General features: G+C 39.2%; 1 protein-coding gene across 3 annotated transcripts in view; it reads right to left on the minus strand.

Moving 5' to 3' along the window:
- The window catches only part of Myo1d (myosin ID), a 394,397-nt gene that overhangs the window by 237,093 nt on the left and 130,873 nt on the right, over positions 1-26,431 (minus strand). For all 3 annotated transcript variants that reach the window (XM_045158229.1, XM_045158230.1, XM_045158231.1), the window contains exons 14-15: positions 16,291-16,423; positions 4,556-4,722 (exon numbers count right to left, since the gene is read on the minus strand). In XM_045158229.1, coding sequence (XP_045014164.1) covers positions 4,556-4,722; positions 16,291-16,423 — 300 coding nt within the window. The remainder of the gene's footprint in view (positions 1-4,555; positions 4,723-16,290; positions 16,424-26,431) is intronic.

Consider the following 26,431-nt stretch of genomic DNA (forward strand, 5'->3'; position numbering starts at 1 on the left):
GTTTATGTGGTGCTTGGGGATACAATCCAGGCCTTCATCATGCTAGGCAAGCACTCTACCAACTGGGCCATACCTCTAGTCGAAATTTTTATTCAATCCAGATAAGAATATCTCTTTAGTATAATCTCTTCTGCATACAAGTAGCTGAACATTAGTGTAATGGTGACAACATGGTATTATTAAGTAGTCTCATGTAACACCATATCTCAAATGGGCATTCTCTGCTCTCTCTGATAGCTAGCCTATTAAACAAGCCCATGTCTTCTCAGTCTCATTTTCCCTTTGACCTATACCACCACTTCTCCAGATCTCACTCAAGACTGTGCCTCACACTTTGCTGAAAACAGAAATGGTCATATAGGAACTATAACTTTGTCACTAGTGAAGCTTTAAGCCTCTTTGCACTTATGCTCTATGTCCTATTGCTATGGGTTAAATGTCCCTGCTCCTACATCAGGCTGACAAACCTTCCACTTGAGTTTGGGATTCCACCTCGTCTTGCTATCTCAAGGATGTTATTACAACATTAGCTCTCTCTTGCATGCACCATGGCTTTTCCCTCTTTTGAATCATCCCACCTGCACACAAACATTCTGAAGTCTTTCTTGGCCTCAAATCCTTTTTTCTCTCCTCTGATGCACAGCAAACATTTTAAAATATTTATTTATGAGAGAGAGCGAGAGAGACAGAGAACATGGGCACGCCAGGGCCTCGCATCAGACACATGCACCACTTGGTGCATCTGGCTTTACATAGGCACTGTGGAATTGAACTCAGGCTGTCAGTCTTTGCAAATAAGCCCTTTTAGCCTCTGAGCCATGTCTCTAGCCCAGAGCCAACATTTTTTTCACTTTAAAATAATTTATTAAAATTAAATTTTTACATATAATATATTCCCTTTAAATATATACAATGGGGCTGGAGAGATGGCTTGGTGGTTAAGGTGTATGCCTGCAAAGCTTAATGACCCAGGTTTGATTCTCCAGGTCCCATGTAAGCCAAATGCACATGGTGGTGCATGTGTCTGAGTTTGTTTGCAGTGCCTGGAGTCTCTGGTGTACCCATTCTCACTCACTCTGTCTCAAATAAATAAAATAGATAAATAAAATGTTTAAAACTATAGCTTTAAAATATATATAGAAAATAATGCTATTTGACATAGGGTATGTTTGGTCTCCATTTCCTGGCAGTTTGGGTGAAGCAGGTGTGCTGCTGGGGTCAGTCTTGGGATGTTATAACCCAGCAACCCCTTCCCAAAGCTTAGCAACCTCTTGCCAGCTGCTGTGACAAGATGTGATAACCAGCCTCTGCTCTACCATTTTTTTTTAAACTTATGGACATACTCAGTATGTAAACAGCATATGTTGGTACCATCCTTTCCCTCATCCCTGTCCCTTTTCCAAAGGGACACTCCTTGTTGGGGATGTAGGACATCCCCTTGGGGATTGTGGGTCATGCATTATAGGGGCAGCCATCAGTTATGGGAAAGAGGCAATGTCAGAGTCAACATTTTTGAGTTATTGCAGGAACTTGCCTTCTCACTTCATTTTTCTTATCCTCCTCAAATTAGACTCTGTCCATTTTCTTCTTCATCCCATGTTGACAAATCTTATAGTTGACTTGTGCTATTCTTGTTGCATAATAACGTTTCATATGACGGCCATGTTTCTTCCTGAAGTGTTATCATATGTGGGCTTCTGTGACATAATACTTTTCCTTCTGTCTCACTGGTTGTTCCTTCTCTTTTCTTTGTTTGGTTCTTCATGCCAGACCACAAATATAATCATTACCATGGACCTCCTCTTTGCTGTCCAGTTTGAGGCTTTATTCATTATTGCATCCTAATCTCCAATGCCTCTTATCTGCAGCCTGACTTCTTTCCAGAAGTTTAATAATCTAATAGTATAGTTAATTTTTCCAACTAGATATTTAATTGGCACTTTTAGGTTAGCATAGCAAGAGAATAATTTTAATTCCATCCTTAGACCTGTTTTATGCCCTCTTCTTTAAACTTCTTGTACTCAGTAATAAGCTTACTCAGATTCACAAGTTACACCTATCTCTCATCCTTCATTCTGCTTTACTCCTGTCTCCTCATTGCCATCCATCCACTAGCAAGCCTTGTTAACTTGACCCCCAATGTATCCCAAATGTGCCCACTGCTTTTAGAGCCATAGCAATGCATTGTCAAATATGCTATCTTTAAGCCACATTTTCTAGATCTTGCAGTAGCATCTCAAAAAGACTCCTTCCTTTCTGTGCACATGGCCACCACAATGATTCCTTGAGAACATCCATAACTCCAGTTGTAAAACCCACCAATTTCAAAACCTAAAAGGGGGCTGGAGAGATGGCTTAGTGGTTAAGCACGTGCCTGTGAAGCCTAAGGACCCCAGTTCGAGGCTCGGTTCCCCAGGTCCCACGTTAGCCAGATGCACAAGGGGGCGCACGCGTCTGGAGTTTGTCTGCAGAGGCGGGAAGCCCTGGCGCGCCCATTCTCTCTCTCTTTCCCTCTATCTGTCCTTCTTTCTGTGTCTGTTACTCTCAAATAAATAAATAAAAATTAAAAAAAAAAGGAAAACCTAAAAGGCTCAGTCTTATTACACATTTTGACGTGATTTAGCCCTTGTCCATCCCTCTGTTATCTCACACCATTCCTGTTACTCCGTATCCTTCAACACAGAGTCTACATTGGGTAATTAAAGCACTACACTTGTTATTGTAATAGAGCCTTTTGGCTGGCTGTTCTCTGTGATCCACTTTCTTTCTTCTCTGACTTTTGTGCCTGGGTTTCTCCTTGAGAATGATGTTATCTCTCTGACTAAATATATTCGATTTTCTGCATTTTTTCTAGTCTAAGTTTTTTTTTTCCCCAAGTGTGAGAGAGAAAGAAAGTCGTGTCTGTCTTGTGCCTCATCCCTCTTTATTTCTGGTCTAAGTTTAATATGTTTATTTACTCACTTTTTTGTGGAATATGAAGTTTAGAATGTAGGAATTGCTTAATATTTTAAAATAACTAAACAGCTGGAATTTAAAACATTTTTCCAATTCCATGTTAACTGTCTTCATCCTTGTCAGTCATAAATCAACAACAGTGACACTATTTCGCACTTGTTGAGTACTACAGGACAGGTGCTATTCTACATCATTGTACGTATTATGTATCATCGCGGTCCTCTACAAGGTAGTTACTACCATAGCCCTCATTTCACACATAAGCAAACAGTAATATGGAAGATAGTATGATTTGGCCAAAGTCACACACTGATAAAGTGGCAAAGCTAGGATTCAAACCAGGTAAATTAATTTCAAAGCCTCCATACATAGCTTACTACTATGATGATGATGATAATTCTTAACACCAATAATGATAATATGGAGTACCTACTGTGTTCTAGAAACCTGGCCTTTTCTTAAATTAATCCTCACAACCACCACCCTGTGAAGTATTTATATTCATTTTACAGATGCAAATAAATATCACAGCTGAAATTCCAACCTATATGTGACTTCAAAGCTTTCTACTATATAACAACTCACATTTCCATCAAAATAACTTTCTTCCATAGTCCACAACTACAGAACTTGGAGGCTCTTGTTGATTCTTGGAAAAGTGGCTCATATTTGCAATTTCCTTGACTTTTCTTTATTCTTACATGCACATGTGTGTGCAGGCATGTCTGTGTATGTTATGTACATGCAAGTGCCCTTGCAATGCTTCATACATTTTCCTGTGGTGGGGTTTGCTTGTCTGTGGAGGCCTGGGGTGGGATGTTAGGTGAACCACTCCAGTGCTCTTCGGCCTGGTCTTGTTTTGAGCTTGAGTCTTTTTTTTTTTTTTTTCCAAATTCTGAATCTTGTGGGCCTCTAAAGATTCTCTGGTCTCTGTTCTCCTGCAGGATGGGGGTCACAGGCACATGTGGCCATACCCAGCTATTTTACACGGGATCTGGAGATTTGAACTCTATAATCTCAGGCCTCCTTGAGCCCTGATATTTGTGCAGGAAGTGCACTTTACCACTGAGCCATCTCTCTAGCCCAGGTTGTTTTTGCTTTAGACTTTGTAAAGCATGGTCTTATTCTAATCTGGCTCACCTAGAACTCACTCTATAGCTCAGCGTCATCTCAGACTCACAGTGATTCTCTTACCTCAGTCTCCCATGTGCTGAGATTTAAGGCATGTGCCACCATGTCCAGCTGACATTTTTCTTTTTTTTTTTTTTAATATTTTTATTTATTTGAGAGACAGTGCACGAGAGAGATTCAGAAATAGGCAGGGGGAGAGAGAGAGAGAGAAAGAGAAAGAATGGGGCACCAGGCCCTCCAGCCACTGCAAATGAACTCCAGATGCATGTGCCCCTTGTGCATCTGGCTTATGTGGGTCCTGGGGAATCGAACCTAGGTTCTTTGGCTTTGCAAGCAAGCACATTAACCACAAAGCCATCTCTCCAGCCCAAGCTGATATATCTTAACAGATACTTACAGATGGCCAAATATGGTCAGCTCTACCATCAAAAAGGTTACTGTTAAGCTTCTCCCCTTACTCTATCCTTACCTGTGAAGAAACTTCTCATAGGTCTGGCGAAAGGCAAATCCAGCCCGACGCACTCTCACATTTTCTAGTAGTCCAAGATATTCTACTTGATGCCGGCAGCGTTCATCATCAAATATCTGTGGGGATTTCTTATCATTGGGTTTGATGCAACGTACATAGTATGGTTCCTAAAACAAATAAACAAATGATAAAATTCACTGGAAACCTAGACTAGGAATACAAATGTGTAATTAGTGTTGTAAATTAAGCTCAATGCTTCTGAGTTTTAAGGCATATTCATGTGAATAAAGTACCCTTTGTCCTTCAATTTAACCTTAGAAGTCATCATGCATTCAGATGTTTGTATTTTATTATGTTTGAAGCCATTAGAAATAGTGAAAAGGGGACAAAGCAAAATTAATTTATAAAGTTAAGTTAACCAATTGTTTACATGTAAACATCAAGTTCTGTGTGTGTATAAAAACTGAGGAGTAATCAATAGAAAAAAGCAGCAGCCATAGTGAAGTTCAAATGTGATGGAGAATGAAATATTAAGGTCAGTTCTGATATATACTGAATGCCTCCTACATGACAGCTGTTGTCATTACTGTTGTTGCTTCATTAGTTTTTGCTTCTGAAAAACGATTACACTTTCTGAGTAGAGAAGTTATAAAACCACCTACAGGAACCAATGACTCTATGAATGAGCCTAACTAGAAATTCTTCCCTCTATGCCAATTATGTTTTACACCAGACATTAGATCATAACTATTGTTAACTAGAAAGTTATGATTGCCATTGATCAGGTACACTAAGGATAAAAAATGTTATCACTGGATGAATGCATGAGGTCAAATATATCTTACTTATATAGTTTCTTTCTTTTCCCTAAATTCATTATCCATCAGTTACACAGATATACTTTAATTAAGATACAGTTATCTGTAGTTAAATTAGTCAGCTTTAGCTCCATGGAGGGCTTTAGTTGGCTAGGGGTACCAAATAATTTAAGTAGGAAAGATCTGAATAATGTGATTTACTTTGAACAGAATAACAGTTTGCGATACCTAAAAGGAAGCTGTAATTATATATTTATCATGCTCCCTATGTGGTAAAGGATACATGAAAATGCTGTCTTCTTCCTTTTTGCAAGACTTGTACTAGATTCCTGTTGTAACAGATTATGACAACTTTACTGTCTCAAAACAACACAATTTTATTATAGCTCTGGAGGTGAAAAGTCTGCAATGAATTTCAATGGGCTAACATCAAAGTGTTGTAGGGCTGTTACTTTCAGGAGGATGTAGAAGACAACCTGTTATCTTTTCCAGTTTGGTTAATCTTGATGGTTAACAAGAGCGGCCTGAGGAGCATCTAGGAGATTAGTAAAACACACCTGTGTGTGGGCAGGTAGGTCTGTGAAGGCATTAACAGAGATGGTTACTGAAGGGGGAGAGAACCTGTCCTGAATGTGAGCAACACTGTCCCAGAGGCTGAAAGGTGGGCTGAATGGAAAAACTGAGAAAAAAATAAAAAGAGCCTGTGAACACTCTTTGTTCCTTTAGCAGTGTAATAGGGAGAGTGACACCAGGTTACTTGTGGAGGTTTGTCCATGAGAGGCTTTGCTCCTCTCAGAGCTAAAGGACTAAAGTCTATGTGAATAAGTTGCCCAATCATCCAGTCATGCCATTTAAATGACAACATCTTAGATGCCCCAACCCCAGGTTACTGGAGCTGCTTGATGAGCCCAGCAGAACTGCCTAGTCAACCCGCTGAATCATTAAGAATAATAAGCTGTTATCTTTAATGTTTTCTTTATTTTTTTTAATAAGGAACTGCCAAACTGTTTATTTTCTTACAATTAAATAGGGTTTTTTGTTCTATAGCCTTGTTATATCATTTAATATTCTCAATGCCTGGGATTTTAGCAATTAAAAATATTTTTATTAGTTTTCTATTCAGCAAATACAGGCAGTTTGGTACCATTATTAGGCTCATCTAGGACCAGATGGCTTCTCAGCTGAATTCTATCAAACCTTCATGGAATATATCAAACCAATCTAACTAAAACTGTGTCACACAATTGAAGAACAGGGAAAGCTACCCAACTCCTTTTATGAAGCTAGTATCACCCTAATTCCAAAACCAAGCAGAGATGCCACAAGAAAAGAAAACTACCGGCCTATTTCCCTAATGAACTTAGATGCAAAAATCCTGAACAAAATCCTCGCAAACCGAATCCAACAACACATCAAAAGCATTTTTTTTTTTTTTTTTTGAGGTAGTGTCTCACTCTAGACCAGGCTGACCTGGAATTCAATATGGAGTCTCATGGTGGCCTGGAACTTATGGTGACCCTCCTACCTCTGCCTCCCGAGTGCTGGGATTAAAGGTGTGTGTCACCATACCCGGCTATCTTTAATGTTTTAAAAAACATTTTATGTAATTATTTGAGAAGGGGGGGGCAAGATAGAGAGAGAATGGGCACATCAGAGCCTCAAACCACTGCAAATGAACTCCAGACACATGTGCCACCTTGTACATCTGGCTTACATGGGTACTGGGGAATCAAAGCTGTGTCCTTAGGCTTTGCAGGTGAGTGCCTTAACCATTAAGCCATCTCTCCCACCCCATCTTTAAAATTTTTGATTATTTTAATTTATATTGTTGACATTCATACATGCATATCATGCATTTTCATCTTATTCCCCCCCATTACCCTCTCTTGTACCCTTCCTGCTAAAACCCTTCTTCTTCCCAACTAGTGCCCTTCTTTTTTAAAATTTATTTTATTTATTAGAGAGAGGGAGAAAGAAGGGGACACAGAATGGGTACACTAAGGCCTTCTGGCTTACGAGGGACCTGGGGAATTGAACCTGGATTCTTTGGCTTTGCAGGAAAGTACCTTAACTGCTAAGCCATCTCTCCAGACCCCCCTTCTTAGTTACATGCCTTTTTCAGCCAACTGAGCTAAACATAAGTTAAACTGTTGCTATCTTTTTGTATGTCTGTCTGTCTTTTTTTGTTTTGTTTTGATGCAGGATCTCACTCCAGCCCAAGCTGATTTGGAACTCACTAGGTATAGGCCTAAGCTTGGCCTCCAACTCACTGCCATCCTCTACGTCAGCCTCCAGGGTGCTGGGACTAACGGTGCACCAGCACACCTAACCAAATTAATGCTATTCTAAAAAATTATTTTATTTATTTGAGAGAAAGAGAGGAAGAGACAGATACAGTGAGAGAATGAATGTTCAGGGCCTCTATCCACTACAAACAAAATCTAGATGCATGTATCATCTGGTGCACCTGGCTTATGTTGGTAATGGGGAATCAAACCTGGGCTCTTATGCTTCACAGGCAAGTGCTTAACCCTTAATCACTAAACAATCTCTCCAACCCTAAACTGTTATCTTTAGCACTATATTTCAGAGTTATTTGCTACATGAGAGATAAGTCTTCTATCCTGGAATACCATCTTTGGCTTATATTTTTAAAATTTCTGTATATTTAAGCAGAGGAGCAATATTAATATAATGTAGAAGCAGAATCCTACTTTAAAAATAACCATAGGTTAAAAAATATCTGTAACTAAGCTAGTCTGCATAGCCTGTTTTGTGTATGTAGTGTGCATGTATGTGCATTCATGCATGTGAGCGTGTGCGTGGAGACCAGAGGTTGATAATGGGTGTTTTGCTTGACCATTCTCCTCTTCATTCACTGAAGTAGGGTCGCTCAGTTGAACCCAGAGCTTGCCAGTTTGGATAGTCTAGCTATCTCGCTTGCCCCAGGAATTCCCATTTCAATCTCCTGAGCACTGGAATTACAGGCAGGCCACTGTGCCCACAGGACACTTAACATAAATGCTAGAGGTCTGAACTCCAGTCCTCATGCTTGCATGGCAAGTGGTTTGATCCACTGAGCCATCCCCTCAGTCCTAAGTATAACCTATTTTTAAAAGGGCTTATCATAAATTTTAAACAAACTTAGTAAAATGGAGAAGACAGGGGATATTATTTACTTGGGGTCTCGTGTGAATATCCTGGAATAGAAGAAGGTCTTCACTGCTTGGTGAATATACCAAAAGTACTGGCACCTAGTGCATTAAACATCAAAGTGCTTCTGGACATCTGTTCTGGTGCTGGTGGAACACAGAACTGGGATGCCACCATCTTAGTTGTCTAAGCTCTTAACTAGTGTGACAGTTAATATTCATTACCAACTTGACTATATTTATAATAATCTAAGAGATTAATGTGATACAATTCTGGGAATGTCTATGAGGACATTTCACAGAAGATTAATGGCTGGGGAAGGACTTCCTTTGAATATGGGAGCATCACCCTATGAGTTGGGGGTCCTTGGCAAAATAGAAAATCAACAGGCTATCAGCCTTCTACCTTCTCTGCTTCCTGCCTACCATGAACTGTTCTGTTTTCTCATGCCATCCCTGCCATGATGAACCCTCTGAAACCACAAGTCAGAAACAAAGAATGTCTTTCCTGTGTTGTTTCTATCAGGTATTTTGTCACAGATTTGAGAAAAGTAACTAACCCAATTAGCTATGATAAAGTCTCCTTAGGTCTAATTAGCTAACTAATGAAATGATAATTAGGGCTTCTACTTTGAACAAGACAGACTAAATAATTTAAAACACCACTCATGCTCCATCTAACTGGAATAAGTAAACAAAAAACAAAAATAAAAAATTAATACTTGGGTTAAGATATTATTATTATTGTTATTTGGTTTTTCAAGGTAGGGTCTCAGGCAAGACCCCAAGTCTGTCATCACGTAAGACATTTATTCTCCTAGAATGGATGCCACTTTCCCACAGAGGTGACTTTCACTATATGCAATGATGCCTTCTGATAGAGCTGATCTACATCTTACTAGGTTACCAGGGGAACAGAGGTACACATTAAATGAGGTTAATTTGTCAAGTAGTAGGAATCACATTTTGTTTGCCTTTTGCCTACTATAATATATCTAAAAGATTGGTAGAAAGAAAAAAGACACACAGAAGGGTTAACTAGAAATCATTAAGCATGGGCTAGGGATGTAGCTCTGTGGGAAGCATGCTTGCTTATCATGCATAAAGACCTAGGTTTGATCCCAAGCACCTCATAAACCAGGTATGGTGGCAAATGCCTGTCATCTCAGCACTTGGGAAGTAGAGGAATGAGAACCGGGAGTTTCAGCTTAGCTTGAGAAGAGACTTGTCTCAAAAATAAAAATAAAAAAAAGTGCACTAAGGAGATGGTTGATTTTAAATGTAAATGGTTTTCAATGCAATAAGTTTTAACTACAATAAAAGACAGAACTTAAGTCACTAAATAGTTTGTTCAGAAGATAAAATTTGTCAGGATGAATTTGAAGCATCCAAAATGAACTATATTCTTATAAGAAACATATTTGAAAAATAAAGTTATATAGGGACTAAAGTAAAAAAAATGAAAAAGAACATGTGAACACTTGTCAAAAGAAAAGCTGGCATAGCTGTATCAAGCATACAAAGCAGGCTTTACGGCAAAAAGAGACAAGTGAATCACCAGGAAGATTCCACAATTACCAGGAAGATGTAACAGTTCTAACTTGAAAGAATCTAGCAAATTCCCAAAATACTTAAAGCAAAGACTGAAGGCAATAAAAGGAGAAGTAGACAAATTCTGAGTCAAAGTTAGGCTAAACAACTAACAATGAAATTAGTAAGGATACTACAATATTGAACAATATGATTAGCAAACTTGACCTAATGGGACTAGTACAGAAAACTGAAATTATTTTTAAATATTATTTATTTATTCACGGGGGGGGGGGAATGAATGAATATGGACATGCCAGGGCTTCTTGCCACTCCGTGTGCCACCTTGCGCATCTGGCACTATGTACGTACTGGGGAACCAAACCCAGGCTGTTAGGCTTTGTAAGCAGACTCCTTTAGACATTGAGAAATCTCTCCAGTCCCTGAAAATTATCCCTAAGTACAAAGAAAACATAAACATACAACAGATTTAACATATTTCTAAGGGCTGGAATCATACAAAGGCTGACCTTTAGTGAAATAAGATAAAGCTAGACATCCAGAGCAAAAAGAAAGAAAAAGATAATTAGGAAACTTTTTGTTTAAAAATTAGGAAATAGGCTTCTACACATCTGAATGACTCTTAGGTCAAATAATTACAGAGGAGTCTGGAAAGATTGCTCAGTAATTAATGCTACTTGCTTATAAATTGAACCTGGGGTTCAATTCCTCAGGACCCATGTAAATCCAAACACAAACATGGCATATGTGTTTGGAGTTCATTCATAGCAGCAAGAGACCTTGCTGTCCATACACACACATGTGAAAATAAAAAAATAAAAATTTAAAAATAACACATACAATCATGTGGAAAACAACCTTAACATAAAGCATCATTTGAAGTAGTGTCCACAACTTTACTGGACAGAAGAAGCCAGCAGGACAGAATGATACCAGCATTGGGTGGTACACAAAGGAAGCAGAGACTGCATGAGACACTCGTGACCAACCAAGACATATGGAGAAGCCCTTTCATTCTACTCAGCAGAATATGTTTTTGGGTAAAGAAGCTAGTGGAAATATTGTCTCTAAATTTAATCAGCATCCTGTCTCAATTTATAAATGCTGCCTCCTCTCTCATTTATAAATATCAAGACTGACTCAGTCTAAGAAATCCTAAACTTGACAAATTTGGTGTTTATTTATAAAGGTTAAATTGCCAAAGATAATAGTGTCTTACTGTCTTAAAACTTTTATACCTTCTCTCCCTAGATTTTATGTAAAATGGTACATATTAACTAGAAGATAATTATTTAACTATACACCCATTTAATCTGCTTTGTATGCTGTTAACTAAAGGGGCATTCAAGTTTGTTTAATAATTTACTATCTGTTCATAATACTTTGTAGTGCTATCGAAGGTATGTAAGATAGAACCTACTCTCCATATTTCAGATAGTCTAAGTGAGGAGAAGAAGGTGCACTTAACATGGTGAAGAGACTCAAAGTGAGGGAACAGAAGTTTCCACTTGTGATAAATGAAGTAAGCAGTACATATCAACCTGGGATTACAGGTGCACACCATCACACCCAGCATTTATGAGGACCTGAGTTCAGATCCTCATGCTTGTGTGGCAAGTACTTTAACCTTGAACCACTTTAACAGCTTATAGATTTTTCTTCTTGAGACATAGTCAACATCTTTGTCTTCTGTTTCTGATTGTTTCAGTACCAGAAGCTTTCATCTGAGCCTAGCATATGGTATCTGCAAGATTCTTTACAGTGAGACTCCTATCTGCCTTGGAAGTTTTCTGTGGAAATTCTTTAAGGTTCAGCATGAAGGTAGTATCCTTAAGAAAATAAATTGTGTTTGCTTCTTTCAAATGTCTGGGGACAATATAATGCCTATACCGCTATAAACTTAATTGTTTCCTTGAAGCTTTTTTAGCTGACGTAGGTAGTATGGGATATGGGCTGCAGACCTAATTTAAACTGGCTTATAATTACTTTTTCTCAAAAGAGGTTACCACTTGCCAACCCGATATCCCCTGGCTCATTGTCAAGGACCAAGATATACAATTTTCCTTATAGACAACAAAGGATTATTTAAGAGTTCATTCTGGATGGAGACCTTTGAAGACTGTGCATGCGTGCATGTGTGTTTTACTTGGACAGGCCCAAGATTTCACTTCAAGGACGAAAACTAGAATATGGAATAACTATCCTCAAAGTTAGCTATTTGAACAAATGCATTGGGATGAAAGGCAGCTTTAGGGCTATGATTCTTTTCCCACTCAGTTAACTACTGTATGCACTTCGCCCCCCGCTTGCATATTCTTTATTTCTATTAGTTCATGATTGCATTCAGGAAGTTGATTCTTTAAATTTATTTTATTTTATTTTATTTATTTTATTTGTTTTTCCAGGTAGGGTCTCAGTCTACTCCAGGCTGACCTAGAACTCACTATGTAGTCTCAGGGTGGGCTTGAATTCACTGTGATCCACCTACCTCTGCCTCCCAAGTGCTGGGATTAAAGGCGTGCACCACCACTTTAATCCCAGCACTCGGGAGGCGGAGGTAGAAGGATCATCATGAGTTCAAGGACACCCTGAGAATACAGAGTGAATTCCAGGTCAGCTTGGGCTAGAGTGAGGCCATACCTTGAAAAACAAAACAAATCAAAAATTTAAAAATCTTTGGTAGGTATTTCATTTACCATGCTCCCAGGAAAATTATTATTCATATACACTTTCAAGATCTGTTTTTATTTGTCTTTCAATTAAACTAGTCTCTCATTTTATTTTCTCATATTAACCTTATATTAAGGTAATATAACTTTCATAAAATGAGTTGGTTAGTAACTTGTCTTCCCATCTCAAAAATAGTTTGTATATTATAGGTTCCTGGAAGGTTTTATAAAACATATCTGTAAAACTACCTCAATCTAATATTTTTTGAGAGAGAGAGAGTGCACACACCAGGGCCTCCAGCCACTGCAATCAAGCTCCAGACATGTGTACCATCTTGTGTACATGTGTGACCTTGTGCATACATCAGGAGCGACTGGCTTATGTGGAGTATGGGGAGGGAAACATGGGTCCTTAGGCTTTGCAGGCAAGTCCCTTAACCACTGAGCCATCTCTCCAGCCCTCAGTCTAATGTTTTTGTACAGAAATTTATAATTGTTATGGTTACATAGTTATTCTCATTTTTTATTTCTTCTAGAATCAATTTAAAAAATATATTTTTTTATTTATTTATAAGCAGAGAGAGACAGACAGACAGACAGAGACACAGATGGGGGGCAGGCCAGGGCCTTTAGCCACTGCAAATGAACTCTAGATGCATGTGCCACTCTGTGCATTTGCGTTTACATTGGTACTGGGGAATTGAATCCAGGTGTTAAGGTAGACTCTGCAAGCAAACACTTAAACCACTGAGCCATCTCTCCAGCCCACTTGAATCAATTTTGACATTGTTTTTTAGAAAAAAACCTAAATTTTAAAACTTATGGTCATTCAGTTATTCATAATCTGCTATATATAATAACTGCAATTAGAATATGCTTTTCATTTTTTTAAGCTTATTTTTATTTGAGACAGAGTGAAAGAGAGAAAGAGGGAGAGAGGAAGGAAGAGAATGGGATAACAGGGCCTCTAGTCATTACATACAAACTCAGATGCATGTGCCACCTTGTGTATCTGGCTTATATGGGACCTGAAGCAGCAAACCTGGGTCCTTAGGCTTTGTAGGCAAGCTCCTTAACCGCTAAGCCATCTCTCCAGCACCCCTTTTTGAGATAGGATCTCACTCTAGCCCAAGCTGACCTGGAACTTACTCTGTCGCACCAGGCTACAGAGTCCTCATGCTTGCAGAACAAGTACTTTATTCACTGAGCCATCTTTCCAGCTGCACTTCTCTGGCTTTTAGAGTTGAACTTACCTCCTTTCAGTCTTCTTCACTGTTTCATAAAGGCATAACAAATGGATAGCTTAGTAGCATCCTATAAATTTTGACAAATTCTTTGTCAAGCAGTTCGAAATTTCTATTGGGATATCTTCTTAAATCTGTGAGTTATTTAGTACTTTGTAAAAGTTTACAAGCACATTAAAATGTTTTTATTTCACTTGCTTTGAGGATGGGGAATGTATCTATCTATATATTTTTCAAAATAGTTGAATCTTCTTTTGTGATCTAGCATGTGGTCAATTCTTGTAAAGTGTCCCATTTATACTTGAAAGGAATATATATTTCCTACTCCCTGGGCACACGGATCTTTTGATCTATCATACAAAAGGTTTAAATTTAGCTTTCAAAGCTATTTGTTTTGTTTTCTTTATATGAGACACGATCTCACTATGTAGCCTATGCTGGCCTGGAACTTGCTGTGCAGCCCATGCTATCCATCTTCCTGTCTCTTTCTCCTGAGATTACTGGTATGCTACACCATGGCTTGATTATATTTATTCTTTCACTAGTTCATTAATTAAATATCCTCCATAAGATTCCATGTTCAGCTCTTTCTTGTGCCGCAAGTTTCCTTCTCAGCTCACTTTTCTTCTTTGCTGGATGAAGCCAGCCGAAGATGACATGCAGAGAGTAGAACAGAGAGTAAGGACTGCTAATGGCATCTATCCTTCAGTGCCAGGGTCCTTACTCCTACCACTCTGGAAATTTAATTACATAAGCCAACAAACTGGGCTTATTTGCTATCACTTCAGGCCAGAGAACCCTAACAGAAAGAAACAGAACACTAGCGAACAGATGTGCTCTTGCAGCATTTGTCTAATTTAACCACAGTGAAGTAACCAGAGACAGTATAGATGCAAATTAAATTTTTTAGAGAGGAAATTGATTTTTAAGAGACAATAACAAAGAAGAAAATACACAGGAAGAGCACCAGAAAAGATAAAAATGAAGAAGCTAAAAATAAAGTCCTAGAATACTACCTAATTTATCAAACTGTCAACACTAGCAGTTAAGAGTAGAAATCTGTTCTTTAGGGGGAAACAACATTTAAAAAAAAAGTCAGACTTAAGTTACCAAAGAGTATTAGAATCAAAGGAATAACAACAAGCACAAATAACTGCCAATAATTTATTTTTCTAAAAAATATTTTGTTTATTTGTGAAGAGGAGAGGAGAGGGAGGGAAGAGAGACAAAGAAAGACACACAGAGAGAGAGAGAGAGAGTGATCATGAGTGCACCAGGACCTCTTGCTGCTGCAAACATATTGCAAATGAATGCACCACTTTGTATATCTGGTTTTATGTGGGTACTTGGGCTTTGAACCTGGGCAAAACCTGGGCAAGTACCTTTAACTGCTAAGCCATCTCCCCAGCCCAAACAATACAGCTTTATATGCCAATCATCTAAAATGTCTAAGGACAATACTTTCATACAAAATTTCTGTTAAAATTCTTTCTGAACACCTAATATTCAAATACAACATATGGATGAATGGTGCATTATTACTATAGCTATCTATCTGTCTGTCCATCCATCTGTCCGTCTGCCCGTCTGTCCATCCATCCATTCATCCACCGTACCTTCCTTCCTACCTACCTACCTAGATACCTGAAGACATTCATTTATTGATGGCCCAGGCTGGCCTCTAATTTAGTATGTAGTTGAAGACGACGTTGGTTTTCTGAGCCTTCTATCTCTATCTCTCCAGCTCTAGGGTTACAGGCAAGTGCCACCATATCTGGTTTATGGAGATCAAACCAGGTTTCATGCAAGTACTCTACAAACTGAGCAACATCTTCAGACCCTATCATTCATATATATATATAAAATAATGAGATTTTTCTTCCTTCAGTGGTATACTAAAAAGGTCAAATTTAAGAAAGGCATTCATCTGGGACACAAACAATTATTTCACTCAGGCAAGTTTCTTAAATCAGAAATAATAAAAATTCTATTATAACATTGACTTTATATATATAAACATGTATTTTTTTTTTTTTTTGAGGTAGGATCTTACTCTAGCCCACGCTGACCTGGAATTCACTATGGGGTCTCAGGGTGGCCTCGAACTCATGGCAATCCTCCTACCTCTATCTTCCAAGTGCTGTGATTAAAGGCGTGTGCCACCATGCCCGGATTAACCATGTATTTTTTAATTTGATTTAAGATTATTACCTAAAAATCAAATTATAAATGTCTTATCTTTTAACATGTCAAAATAAAATCTATGAATTACAAAGAATATTTAGAAAAGAAAATAATTACCTTTGATGCAAGGTTGTCCACTAATGCAATCATAGAATTCTTAAACAGAGTGGCAGCAGTCAGAGGCCGCTTGGTCACTTCTGTAATGCTCAGCTTGCCTTCAGGCCACATATTCTTCAGCACAGGATTTGAACTGAAAAGCACAGAAAGAACAATGCAAATGCTGTGTTTAGAAAAGCTGAGTGAAAATGGCTAAGCAGTATTGCTAAACTGAGAGTCACATCTGCACTACAGTCTGACCTCACAGGCCTAAGTGGAAAAATCATTCCATACAGAATTATGCTAATATAATGACCAATACTATACCATAAAACTTTCCAAACTATAGTACATTAAAAATTATTTTAAGTGATATGCATACTGTTACTATCTAGAACTTTCCAATGGTTAACAAGGGTCTTATAATATATACAGAAACCAAGCAGGTTTTGTGATGGTTAAAAAATTAGAACAAATCACTAGCAGGAATATCCGGGCAGAAACCAGGAAAGCAAAAACATCATCTGATAGGTAACACTACAAAAAAAAATAGTTCTTTTTAAATATTCCAAGACAAAAATAACCATTTTGGGCTAGAGAGATGGCTTAGTGGTTAAGGCACTTGCCTGTGAAGTCAAAGGACCCAGGTTCAATTCCCCAGAACCCACATAAGCCAGATGCACAAGGTGATACATGCCTGGAGTTCATTTGCAGTGGCTAGAGGCCATGGCATTCCTATTCATATTTTTTCTCTCTCTCTAATAAGTAAACCATAAATAAACAGTTGGATTTATGAACAAATTTACAGGTAACACTGGCAGTTATAGTACTAAATTTATATGACAGTAGGACTATGGTGATACAATTCTATAAATGTACTTCAGGCCAATTTTCATGTTGAAAATCATAGACTAATTTATTTGGTTCTATGGTGATTTTTAAAAATAATATTATTGTGATTTCAATTGTGATTTTCTTCCTGATTCATTTTAAATACTTTCATTTTAAAGTAATTAGGACTGGAAATGTTGCTTTGCTGATGCAAACTTTCCTACTTGATTTTTTTCTCTTACAAATGTGGAAGTTGCAAAAAAGAAAAGAATTAACATAGTCATTTTTTGCTAATTGAGCTTACTACTGCCATAATCTTGCCCATTTTTCCTTCCCTTGTATAAAACTGGAAAAAGAAAAAAAAAAAAACTAGTTGGATACCCAAAGTATCTACTGAATTTTTGTTTCACACTGGCTCAAAAAACAGCTTTAATGTGAGTTCAAGGCCAGCCTGAGACTACACAGTCAATTCCAGGTCAGCCTGGGCCAGAGCGAGACCCTACCTCAAAAAAACAAACAAAACAAAACAAAAAACAGCTTTAAAATGAAGGAATGGGGCTCAAGGGGTAGCTCAGTGGTTAAGTGTACTTCCTGTGCCTGAGGCTGCCCCAATTCAAATCTCCAGATTCCATGTAAACAGCTGGACATAGCCATGTGTGCTTGTAATCCCAGTGCTGTAGGGTAGAGGAGCCCCAAAAATCATCAGAGCCCTATGAGCTTTGGAATCAGTAAAAGGGGACTCTGGCTCAAAACAAGACTAAGAGGAAGAGCAAAAGAAGATGGGGTGTAGATGGGACACCACAAGAGCACATGAATGAGCATCATCACATTTATCATGCCACACGCACCACACTATACACATACATACCATGAGCACAAGGAAAAAAATAAATTAATACAGGAATGGATGACAAGAACAAAGAAGTGGCAATATGAGGACTGACCAGGTCTATGAACAGAACACTCCTAACACTGACCATGGCCACATAGGACCAACCACCATCAGAAGTGGTTATAAAGCAACACAATGATCTTGGCTGATGGACTAGTTTGATCACCTTATAGTCTTATTTCATATTTTTCCAGTCATGTCTTTATAAAAATCAACACAGAAAAGTTACATTGCTTTTCCTTAGCTTTTCCATGCTTATCTCTAGCAGACAGGTAATTAAAGTGATGGGCCTTCACTTAGGATGCACTTAGTTCCTATGTATCTTTCAGACACTTACGGAGCAGAATTTGCAGAAGGCAGAAAACTGTCCTTTATGTATTTTGAAAATTCTAATGCTTGCAAAAGACTGATGATCTCTGATTTTGGGAGCTACAAGTTTCTAACTCAAATTCTTTCTTCACCATATTTCATCATATTTGGAGACTATTCTCATACTCTGTTGTAAATGGAGGGTATGGGGAGGAGACTGGAAATAAGATCATATGGTCTTACAGTAAGACAGAACTGATACAAAAGGAACTCAACAGTAATTTTGAGAGAACTTTCATGCTAGAAAGTCATGAATGGAGTATTTTTTTTTTAAAGGTTTTAAGGACTGGGGAGATGGCTCAGCAGTTAAAGGCACTTGCCTATACAGACTGCTGGCCTAGGTTCAATTACACAGCATCTATGTAAAGCTACATGCAAAGTGGTGAATGCATCTGTGATCCCAGCATCCCTACAACAACAGGAGCCAGAGCCAGGAATATCTGAAGCTCGCAGACCAACGGGCCAGCTAGTCTGGTGGTCATTTGCAGTTGGCAGTTGTTTGCAGTGGAAAAGGACCCGGTATCAAAGAAAGTGGAGCACAGTAGCAAAAGAAATACCTCTGGTAGCGTCACCATACCTGATCTAAAGCTATACTATAAAGCCATAGTAATAAAAACAGCATGGTACTGGCATAAAAACAGGAGTATAGACCAATGGAATAGACTTGAGGACCCAGATTTTGGGTCAAGCAACTATAGCTACTTGATATTCGACAAAGGCCCGAATAATATAGGCTGGAAAAAAGATAGCATCTTCAACAAATGGTGCTGGACAAACTGGATAACCACATGCAGGAAACTAAAACTTGATCCACACATTTCATCATGCACTACATTCAAATGCAAATGGATCAAAGACTTCAACATAAGATCAGAAACTCGAATACTACTGGAAGAAAATTTAGGAAGTACTTTCTATGATATAGGAATGGAAAAAGACATCCTGAACAAAACCCCAGTGGCTCAAGTTCTTAAACAGTCACTCAACCAATGGAATCATATGAAGCTGAAGAGTTTCTTTACAGACAAGCATATAATAAGCAAAGCCAATAGAATACCCACAGAATGGGAGAAAATATTTGCAGGTTATCCAACTGATAGAGGCCTAATCTCTAGAATTTACAAAGAACTCAAAAGTCTAAACAATAAGAAGACAAATACCCCACTCACAAAATGGGGCAAAGGGCTGAACAGGCAATTCACAGAGGAAGATATACAAATGGCAAAACACACTTAAGAAAATGTTTATCATCCCTTAATCATCAGAGAAATGCAAATTAAAACAACTATGAGATTCCACCTTACCCCAATAAGGATACAAACATCAAAAAAATCAAATGAAAATAAATGCTGGCGAGGATGTGGAGAAGCAGGAACACTCATTCACTGTTGGTGGGAATGCAGGATGGTACAACCACTTTGGAAAGCACTATGGAGACTCCTGAAAAAGCTGACTATAGAAATACCAACAGACCCAGTTATACCCTTACTGGGCATCTACCCTAAAACCTTCAAACCACAGGCCAGAGATATTTGCTCAACCATGTTTGTAGTGGCTCAATTTGTAATAGCTAAAAGCTGGAATCAACCTAGATGTCCATCATTAGAAGAATGGATAACAAAGATGTGGTATATCTACACAATGGAATTCTATACAGCAATAAGAAAAAATGACACAAAGAAATTTGAGGAAAAATGGTTGAACCTGGAACAGATCATTCTCAGTGAACTTACCCAATCACTGAAAAAAAATCGACACATAGTCTTACTCATCTACAACACCTAACCTGAATCTACCCAAGATACCTTACATACCCAGCAAGCACCTCATGGACTAGACAATAGGATGGATGGGGAGGGCATCAAAGGGTGGAAAACAGTAATCTGGACCCAAACGGCAATGGTACCATAAAATTCTACTTCCTAAAAGACAGACCAAATGGCTGAACCTTCACTAGACCCTTACAGGAAACACCTGAACCACAAGACACTGGAGAGGGTAGGATCAAGACTAACCTAAATCTTCTACATCTTCCCTCCCTCCCTCTCCCCCTCTCCCCCCTTTCTCTCTCCTCTCTAACTCTTGTATATTAGTTATGTTTTTCCTCAATTTCTTAGTGGGCACTGACCTGTAACCCCCACTTCCAGCTTGGGGCTACCATCCACAATGAGCTTTTGATCAGAGAAACCTACAAGGTTTCCCAAAACAATGACAGACTTCTGTCAGAGTACTTGATGACCCACCAAAGGCCAATGGTAAGACCCTATTGCTGAAGACTCCATACACAGCTGACACGTAAAATGGAATGACATGGCTGGAAGCCAGGAGAGAGTCAGTCCCCAGACAGTCAGTGTGTCTAGTGCCAGAAGGTGCTACATGGGTGACTGGGGGAAATGACCAATATCTGTCCAAGCAACTCATTGTCTAACCTAATTAGCAACAAATAACCTGATGTGATGCCCACACAAGTGCAATAGTGGCACACAGCCATGGTGGGGAACCAACTGCTCTTGATTTGGCTAACTGATCCCCTCAGTGGTACGAGACCCATAGCTAGAGCTGGGAAACAAGTCAGAACCATACCCAAACATAAGCCCACTCTCCAATATCAAGCTACCATCAATCATGGGCTACAAGAGGGCCTACACCTATCAAACTCTCTATCAAAAAAGTAATTGTTATCTCAATTTTCCGGGTGCTAACTTACTCTCTGTTGGAGAATCTGCTTCTCTTTTTCAGATAGATGCAGATCCTAAGGAGAGAGCTGCCCCAAAATACCTCAAAAGGGGCCCGACTGAAACTAAGTACAATTGGCGAAACAAGCAAGGGTGATGTTTTCCTGATGAACTGGGTACCAGCACAAAGGGGAAGGAGACCAACATAGAGAAAAATCAACTCCTACCAAATCAGAGAGCCAGAGCCTCAGCGGCCCCCAACACCTCAGCACTGAAGCAGACCAAAAATGAACCCAACATGGCTCAGGGAAATTTTGCGGAAGAGGGGGCAGAAAGAATGTCAGAGTCACATGTTGGGTCATGATATGCAGAGACATTTATTGTACCAATAACTGTGGGCTAACTCCACAATTCACGACCCATTTACATCAACAAGGAGGGTTCAATGGGAGGGGGTAGATCATGGATGAGCCTAAACAATGGTACCAAACTGCCTGTATTTGCTGAAAAGAAAACTAATAAATTAAATAAAAAAAAAAAAAAGAAAGTGGAGCACAGACACCTCAAAGTTGTCTTCTGACCTTCACATGCACACTATGGCACATATGCTCACAGACCCATTTCATACACACTACAAATAAATAAGTTTTTAAGTATTTTAACTACTAGAATTCTTTTATTAAAAGGGAACAAAACTCCAAGCCTAGAATATATAAAAGATAAGGCAGACATTAGCTGGCTAATAACTAAGAATTAAAGGCTATGCCCCTGGCAGGCCATCTTCCTGCTGCATTCCTCCATTTATAAGCACACATGCATTATGAGCAGGCTCAATGCAGATACATACATTTTTGAGTTTTGGCTGTCTGTCAGCACATCTCAGTTCTCCTTTCTGAATATCACTTGGTCTGACCTCCTTTCATCATCTCTGTCACTGTTTCCAGGTCTCAGCCCGGGTTGCTAAACCAGCCCTGACTGGCCTCTCTAGTTCTACCCTTGCCACTGACACGGTGTTTGTGTGTCTGACACAGTGTCTGATGGCGGCATCAGCAATCTCTTTAATAAAAATCATATCAAATCACATATTCAAGTGGCTTCCCTCCATACTTCGTCTTTCCCTTGATTCACTATGGCTCTATGATTATGGACCTGCCTACTCTTTAATTCACTTCTTACCACGACTTGCCTTTCTTGGCCACCCTATTGTCATCTTCCCTAGACTATAGACTTCCTGAGGGCAGAACCTTTTCCTTAATTGTTTTTCTAGGGCTGAAGAGATGGTTCAGAGGTGCAAAAGCCTAAGGACCTGGATTCAATTTCCTAGTACCCACGTAAGCCAGACGTACCAAGTAGCACATGCATCTGGAGTTGGTTTGCAGTGAATAGAAACCCTGGTGTGCTCATACTTTCTCTCCCTCTCTTTCTCATATCTCTCTGCTTAAAAATAAATAAATAAAATATTTAAAAAATTATTTCCTTGCTGTATCTCAGAGCATAGGAGAATAGGGGACTGAACAGACCAAATGAGTGCATAGACTTAAATGAATGAGTACAATTCTCTAATGTATAGGAAGCTGGTCAAGGATTTTCTTTGTTTTTCCTGATCCTTATCTCAATACTAGGCTTAAACTTCCATCACTTGTCTGTTTCCTACTAAGTTTTTTATATTTTTCTGGTTTGTGACTAGTGCTCAGGACTGCTGCTCAGTGCTGCCAAGTGCCAGTCTGACATTGATGTGGCTGGAATTGGGGGACAAAGAAAACTGCAGCGGGAGTCTGAGTATGCAACATTTCCAGAAGCACCCAGAGGTTACCTGATGCTGCTTCTATCACCTCTGGCCTAGCTTAGGAGTGAGTGAGTGCTTAGGACCCTGGCAGGAGGATGTCACAATGCTGGGACGGTGAGCAGAGAAACAAAGAAAACCCAAGGGAAATCAAAGGAAAGCTAACCGGTGGCAAGTTCCTGCCCTAAATTTCCAAATGTTATAATCCTAAGGTTATTAGATATTTCATTCATTAAACATAAAGCAAGAAATCTGACAAAAATTCCTAGTATTGTTATGTAAAAATAATCATGAGTATTGCCTCAAAAATACCTTGGAATAAACCTAATCAAGGAAGTGAAGGATCTCTTCAATAAAAACTTTCAAATATTCAAGACAGAAATTGCAGAAGACACTAGGAAATGGAAAGACACTGCATGTTCTTGGATTGGATGAATGAATATTGTGAAAATATCAATCTTACCACAGGCAATCTACACATTTAATGCAATCCCCATCAAAATTCCAAAAGCATTCTTCATGGAAATAGAAAAAAAATCCTAAAATTCATTTGGAAGCACAAAACCCTCAAATAGCCAAAACAATTTTGAGCCTTCAAAATAAGGCTAGTAGCATCACTATACCTGTTTTTAACCTATATTACAGTGCCACAGTAACAAAAACAGCATGGTACTGGCACAAAAACAGACATGTAGATCAACAGGACAGGATAGAGGACCCAGATGTAAGTCCAGGCAGCTACAGCCACCTAATCATTGACAAAAATGCCAAAAATACTCATTGGAGAAAAGATAGCATCTTCAACAAACAGTGCTGGGAGAACTAGATATCTATATGTAGAAAGATGAAAATAGATCCTTATCTCTCTCCATGCAAAAGAATTAAGTCCAAATGGATCAAAGACATTATTATCAGTCCTGAAACTCTGAAACTGTTAGAGGAAAAAGTAGGGGAAACCCCTCAAAATACTGGCATAGGCAACAACTTTCAGAATTTAACCCCAATTGCTCAGGAAATAAGACCACTAATTGGGGCTGGGGATATGGCTTAGCAGTTAAGGCACTTACTGGCAAAACCAAGGGGTCCACGTTCAATTCCCCAGTACCTCAGCCAGGTGCACAAGGTGGCTCATCCATCTGGAGTTCATTTGCAGAGGCTAAGAGGTGCACCCATACCCCACCCCACCTCCTCTGCCTCTCTCTGTCTCTCAAATAAATAAAAAAATATTAAAAATAAAACAAAAAATAAATAAAACTACTAATCAAGCACTTGGACTGCATGAAATTACAAAGCTTTTGTACAGCAAAGGACATGTGAATAGAGGTAACCTACAGAATGGGAGAAAATCTTTGCCAGTTATACCTCTAACAGAAAATTAATATCCAGGATATACAAAGAATTCAATAAACTAAATAATAAGAAATCAAACAACCCAATTAAAAACTAGACAATGGAACTAATTAGAGAGTTCTCAAAAGAAGAAATGCAGATGGCATATAAACATCTAAAAAACATTTTACATCCTTAGGTATCAGGGAAATGCAAATTAAAACTACTTTGAGATTCCATCTCACTCCTGTCAGAATGGCTATCATCAAGAAAACAAATGACAATAAATGCTGGTGAGGATACAGAAAAAGAGGAACCCTTCTACACTGTTGGTGGGAATGTAATCTGGTACGGCCATTGTGGAAATCAGTGTGGAGGTTTCTGAAATAGCTAAAAACAGATATGCCATATGGCCCAGCTATACCACTCCTAGGCTTATATCCTAAGGACTTGTCAAACTACCTTAGAAATAGTTGCACTTCCATGTTTATCACTGCTTGATTCACAATACCTAGGAAATAGAACCAGCCTAGTTGTCTCTCAACTGATGAGTGGTGTGGTGGTTTGATTCAGGTGTCCCCTATAAGATTAGATGTTCTGAATGCTAGGTTCCCAGCTGATGAAGATTTGTAAATTAATGCCTCCCAGAAGAAAAGTGTATTATTGGGGGGCAGGCTTATGAGTGTTACAGCCAGTTTCTCCTTGCCAGTGTTTGGCACACTCTCCTGTTGCTATGGTCCACCTGATGTTGGCTCCGGGGGTGAACCTGGATCCCTTGGTTTTGCCAGTAAGTGCCTTAACTGCTAAGCATCTCCCCAGCCCTAATTAGTGGTTCTATTTCCTGAGCAATTGGGGTTATATTCTGTTTGTGCCATCGTTTTCCCCTGCCATCGTGGAGCTTCCCCTCAAGCCTGTAAGCCAAAACAAACCTCTTTTCCCACAAGCTGCTCTTGGTTGGGTGATTTCTACTAGCAATACCAACCTGACTGTAATGGTAAAGTGGTACCGAGGAGTGGGGTTGCTGCTAGACACCTGACTGTGTGGCTTTGGACTTCTGGAGCTGATTTTCAAGAGGAATGTGGAAGGATTTGAAACCTTGGCCTAAGAGATGTCTTGCAGTGCTGTAAGTACAGCTTGATGGACTATTCTGGTCAGAGCTGAAAGACCTGAATGCAATAAGAACTATGGACTGTGAGGTTTGGCTTATGAGGGTAAGAAAGATCTTTGCTTGGACTGGGCTAGTAGTTTGTGTGGGAAGCTTGCTGTTTTGCCTAGGTCCTGAGAAGTTGTGCAGGGTTGCTTTGCATAGAAATGAACTTGTGTGAGCAGAGGGATATGGCACAGAAAGAAAAATCTTTTGGTGAACTGTTGTCCATTTAGCTGCAATTGAGAGATTAAAATCTTTGAGGTTGGGCCAGCTGACCTACAATGGGGCAACAAGAAGAATATAGACTCTTTTAAAGGGGCCTGAGTGCTCAAGGAATATCCTGTTCTTCAAAGTTTTTATTTCCCCCTGGATTAACAAATTGGTACCCTATCTGGTATTGTGGGGTATAAGAAATGAAGGGAAGAAATGGTCATTGAGTTTGTAACATGGTCTTGTGTTTTGGAAATGACCATGGGCAGTGTGAAGCAGGTTTGCTGGATGCCTGCATGGAGATCCAGTGGAGCCATGAGGATGAACTGTGGATTGCAGTGGAGATGCTGGGACCATAAGATGGCTGCTAAGGAAAGCTGTGGGCCCTGATGAAATTTTCCAGAACTGTGAGTAGCCTAGTTAGAGGGGCGGAATTGGAATGCCAGAGACTTGTTGCTGGTTAGAATTATTGGACTTGGAGATTTGTCTCTAACTAGAGTTGTTGGATTTGGAGCTACAGAGTTTGATGTTTGCCCTGGTTGTTTTAAATCATGTATTGCTTGGTTATTTCTTTGCTATGCCCAATACCATCTTTTTGCAGTATGAATGTTTATTCTGTGCCATTGTGGTTTTTTTTTTTAAGTTATTTTTTGGTATTAAGGTTCGGCTAAATGATCTTGGACTGGGCTGGAGAGCTGGCTTCGTGGTTAAGAGCTTGCCTATGAAGCCTAAGGACCCTGGTTTGAGGCTCAATTTCCCCAGAACCCACACTAGCCAGATGTACAAGGGGGCACACGTGTCTGGAGTTCATTTGCAGTGGCTGGAGGCTCTGGTGTGCCCATTCTCTCTCTCTCTCTCTCTCTCTCTCTCTCTCTCTCTCTCTCTCTCTGCCTCCTTCTCTCTCTGTCTGTTGCTCTCAAATAAAT

The sequence above is a fragment of the Jaculus jaculus genome, chromosome 9 (genome assembly GCF_020740685.1).
Source record: "Jaculus jaculus isolate mJacJac1 chromosome 9, mJacJac1.mat.Y.cur, whole genome shotgun sequence".
Taxonomy (NCBI): Eukaryota; Metazoa; Chordata; class Mammalia; order Rodentia; family Dipodidae; genus Jaculus; species Jaculus jaculus.